The 4429-nt window shown below is 39.5% G+C and overlaps 1 protein-coding gene across 1 annotated transcript; it reads right to left on the reverse strand.

Annotated features, from left to right (window-relative positions):
• Window positions 1-339: 339 nt before the first annotated feature.
• On the reverse strand, window positions 340-2891 carry LOC132069282 (uncharacterized). Its single transcript, XM_059462683.1, has 3 exons — window positions 2853-2891; window positions 2444-2558; window positions 340-1796 (listed from the first exon to the last, which is right to left on the reverse strand). Exons 1-3 carry the CDS (start codon window positions 2889-2891, stop codon window positions 340-342), a joined length of 1611 nt encoding a protein of 536 aa, XP_059318666.1.
• Between the last annotated feature and the right edge of the window lie 1538 nt (window positions 2892-4429).

Consider the following 4429-nt stretch of genomic DNA (forward strand, 5'->3'; position numbering starts at 1 on the left):
AACACTATTATCTAACGACAAGCTTATCAAGCAACATGCTTAGGGTTCCATGAGGCCAAAGAGGATCCTTAATTGGGTCAATTTTCTTACACCACTGTAAGATAAGCTTGTACAATAGTAAAAAGCCAGTAATTTTCATCAACACATACATACATTAACCACATATTATTAAAATACTTATAATTATTTTCATTAACACATACAGATTCATGCATACATACATCATTATTGATTAAAGGTGATTAACAAAGTACTTGCATCACGTCATACATTATTACATAAAACACTGCATTATATATTGCATAGTGATGACTGAAGTGCTTCATCCATGCATGTTAATTAGTTTTCAGCCACTTGAGTTGCATCTTGAGAAGGAACCAAGGCAATCTGATCGTCCAAAATGAAATGGCAAATGGGCTTTTCTCCTGGCTTAACATTGAGCAATTGAAAGGGCAACGTCTCAGGGTTCATGGATGCAGTATCCTCATGGCAGACTGATACTGCATTAACTTTAGTTCCATCAGCACCCACCATTGAGACTTGAAAAGTCCTAGTACTGCTTCCTTCTTCATGGCAATAGTGTACTGCATATGGGTAACCCACTTTGTGGCATATCACCCCTTTGCCATTTGCTTTCTCCTTCACTTCGTTGATGGTATATGTTTGCACCTCCGGAGTTTCATTCTCTAACTCGGTTGAAATTGCTAAAATATTATTTGTTCCAAGGAAAGATGTGGCGAAATCAACCATTGATTCCAAAGAAGTGGCGCAATATCTCTTCTCTCCATTACCTGCTGGGTCCTCGCACATTTTAATTGTTTTGTTGATCATTTTAGCACCTTCTGAGTCCTTATCAATGGAGAAGTGATTAAGAATTTCTTCAATTTTATCCGATGAAAAGGGGATAGATTCTGCAACTTTGCGAGGCAAAAAGGGAGCCGAGTTATAGTTTTTGAGAGACGGAAGGTTCATTTTCCTCCCCTGCTGTAAATTTATTTCAAAGAAATAAGGGGTGACTGGAAGGTTTTCATTAATATCTTTCTGGCGTAATTTGTGAAGCTCGCCCTCAGCCACTGGTCGATGCCACTCTGAACCTACTCCATATGGTTGGCGTAATTTCTGAAGCTCGCCCTCGGCCGCTGGTCGATGCCACTCCGAACCTACTCCATATGGTTGGCGTAATTTTTTGAGCTCGCCCTCGGCCGCTGGTCGATGCCACTCCGAACCTACTCCGTATGGTTGGCGTAATTTTTTAAGCTCGCCCTCGGCCGCTGGTCGATGCCACTCCGAACCTACTCCATTTGGTTGGCGTAATTTCTGAAGCTCGACCTCAAACGCTGGTTGATGCCACTCCGAACCTACTCCGTATGGTTGGCGTAATTTTTTAAGCTCGCCCTCGGCAGCTGGTCGATGCCACTCCGAACCTACTCCATATGGTTGGCGTAATTTTTTAAGCTCGCCCTGGGCCGCTGGTCGATGCCACTCCGAACCTACTCCGTATGGTTGGCGTAATTTCTGAAGCTCGCCCTCGGCCGCTGGTCGATGCCACTCCGAACCTACTCCATATGGTTGGCGTAATTTCTGAAGCTCGCCCTCGACCGCTGGTCGATGCCACTCCGAACCTACTCCATATGGTTGGCGTAATTTTTTAAGCTCGCCCTCGGCCGCTGGTCGATGCCACTCCGAACCTACTCCATATGGTTGGCGTAATTTCTGAAGCTCGCCCTCGGCCGCTGGTCGATGCCACTCCGAACCTACTCCATATGGTTGGCGTAATTTGGGAAGCTCGCCCTCGACTATGTGAATGATGAAAGACATTCATGCAGAAATGATTAATTAATGCACCAGCTATGTGATATAATGCATTATGCATCCATAGTTATGTTGCTTAATAATACTCCATTTGTCCACTTTATGTGACACAATTACTATTTGGAGAGTCAAAAGGTTTTTCTTTCACCACAATTTTTTAAAAAGCTGTCTTTAAAATATTTTGAATTAGTTATTGTGACTTATAGTAAATTTTAGATCTATGAATTTTATTTCAAAAAAGCATCAAGAATGTATATCCGAAATCAATGAAAAATTAGATAGTTTGCTTTTCGTATTCCGAATCATTTCACATCAAATGGGACAAAGGGAGTAATAATAATAATAACAACAACAAGAAGAAGAAGAAGGTTGTATAATAACAACAATAATAATAACAATAATTAAAATTCTTGTTGTCATAAAATAACATTGTGATAGTAGTTTTATAGCTACAATAGTAATGATGATGGCAATATTGATAAAATAGGTCAATGAAATTAAAGTATTAGTTTTACTTCTGAAAGTGCACGATGTTGCTAACCATGAGGAATTATCAAGAGTTTGTCATTTGTGTATATACACACACACTTTACCCCCTCAGAATTAGTTGAGTTGAAGACTAATTAATTACCTGCAGAATATTGTAAGGCATCCTTAATGGGTTTGGGCATGGGAGTGTTGGGCAGTTTCACTTGCCAATAGACCTCAGGAGATAAATTAGCTGCATGACTTGCTACAAAAGCAAGCTTTAACAACAAATAATATTCATCAGCTTCTTAGTTATCATAATACTTTGCATCTTTGCTTTGCACACGATATTGTTTTATTAGCAAAAGTAAATGTTACTTCCTGTTACACTATTATTGATATTCTAGACCATTTTTCTCAGATAACAGGTCAAAAGATAAATTAGCTGCATGACTTGCTACAAAAGCAAGCTTTAGCAACAAATAACAACAAATAATAGTCATCAGTTTCCTAGTTTTCGTAATACTTTAATATTAGTTCAATTATGGCAAAAAGATAAGAAAGCAACTCACAAAAAGAAGTGTGAAGAAGAAATGGTGATGCAACTCCATTGAACTTGTAACTATACTCAAGAGAATAGCCAAAGGATTAGAGCTAGGCTGATGAGGCACTCTGAAGCAAAATACAGCCCTATTTATAAGGGTTTGCAAGAGATTTTTTGGAAATTTGGAATAAATATAAAAATTATAGTTATCCAACCTTATTAAATAGAGAAAAGACATCATTTCCCCCTGGAACTTGGCGTGGCTCACTTTAGCAACTAAACTTAACGGTAATTATTTACCCCCTAAACAACTTAATCGATAATTATTTACCCCCCTTAGCGGCCTGGACCAGTTGAGTGTATTACACTCGCGCCACGTCATTGCCACATCATTGCCATGTCATTGCCACGTCATTGCCACGTCAAAAATTACCAACTCTTCATTTTTTATTTTTCTTTTATTATTTTTTCTCTTTCTTCTACTTTCTCCTCATTCTCACCACACTTGCACCACTGCCACCAACACCACCGCCGCCCCACCTTCTTCCGCCCCTCCACCCCCACCCCAGTTCGCATTGTGATTTCTTCATTATTGAAGAACACCACCACCACCACGCCAACCCCCACCCCTACCAGAGATGCATTGTGATTTCTTCATTATTGAAGAACACCACCACTACCACGCCAACCCCCACCCTGACCGCATTGTGATTTCTTCATTATTGAAGAACACCACCACCACCACGCCAACCCCACCCCAAATGCGTTGTGATTTCTTCATTATTGAAGAACACCACCACCACCACGCCAACCCCCACCCCAACCAAACAACCAAACCCACCTTCTTCCGCCCTCCACCTCCACCCCAAATTGCATTGTGATTTCTTCATTATTGAAGAAATTGCAATGTTCAATTTCTTCAACCGAGGCAATTTCAATTTCTTCATTATTCAACGAGAAAAAACTATCAACAATTTCGCCACACACCAGTCCATTTGAACTGTAAAATAACCATCACTTGAAGAAATTTTATTATTTTTTTTCTCTCCACCCCACCCCATCCCACCCGCACCCCCGCCCTCTTCTTCACCCCACAAATTTTCGTTTCTTTTGTTTATTCAAAGTCAAATTCGTCTCTTCCCATAAAAAAATCTTGTGACGGTATTGAAACAAAAATCACGAGTCCACTTGCACTCTCGTAAAGAAACTAAATTGAAAGAAACAAAAAATTATCCAACAAAGAGGCATATACATTTCTTGCAATTCATCAAGAAATTAAGCATTTCTTCACTGAAAATTTGTCGCTCAGTTCTACTTGGACCATTCCATTTCCATTCAAATTCGAAAAAAATAACTAGCAAATGTTAATGTAATTTTTGCAAAATTTGAAATAGCCCCAACACAATACAAGAGATCAGCCACAATACCATGAAATAGCCCCAAAACCAGCCGCCAACCTTCACCAAACAGCCATGAAAAATGCAAATTTTAAACCACCCCTTTCAACGAAAAAAAAAAAAAAAAAAAAAAAAAAAAGGAAAACCATTAAGAGAATTAGGATGGAACTTACGGGTATTGAATAAAAACTTGGAGAAATTGGGGTTT

This window comes from Lycium ferocissimum, chromosome 9 (genome assembly GCF_029784015.1).
Source record: "Lycium ferocissimum isolate CSIRO_LF1 chromosome 9, AGI_CSIRO_Lferr_CH_V1, whole genome shotgun sequence".
Classification (NCBI taxonomy): domain Eukaryota; kingdom Viridiplantae; phylum Streptophyta; class Magnoliopsida; order Solanales; family Solanaceae; genus Lycium; species Lycium ferocissimum.

Excerpts from the sequence above, each read along its gene's own strand:
- LOC132069282 (XM_059462683.1), bottom strand. The coding sequence starts at position 2,891 with ATGGAGTTGCATCACCATTTCTTCTTCACACTTCTTTTT. Across the intron at positions 2,559-2,852 it reads TCTTCTTCACACTTCTTTTT|CTTGCTTTTGTAGCAAGTCA; the intron begins GTGAGTTGCTTT and ends TTGTTGTTAAAG. Across the intron at positions 1,797-2,443 it reads TGCCTTACAATATTCTGCAG|TCGAGGGCGAGCTTCCCAAA; the intron begins GTAATTAATTAG and ends TCATTCACATAG.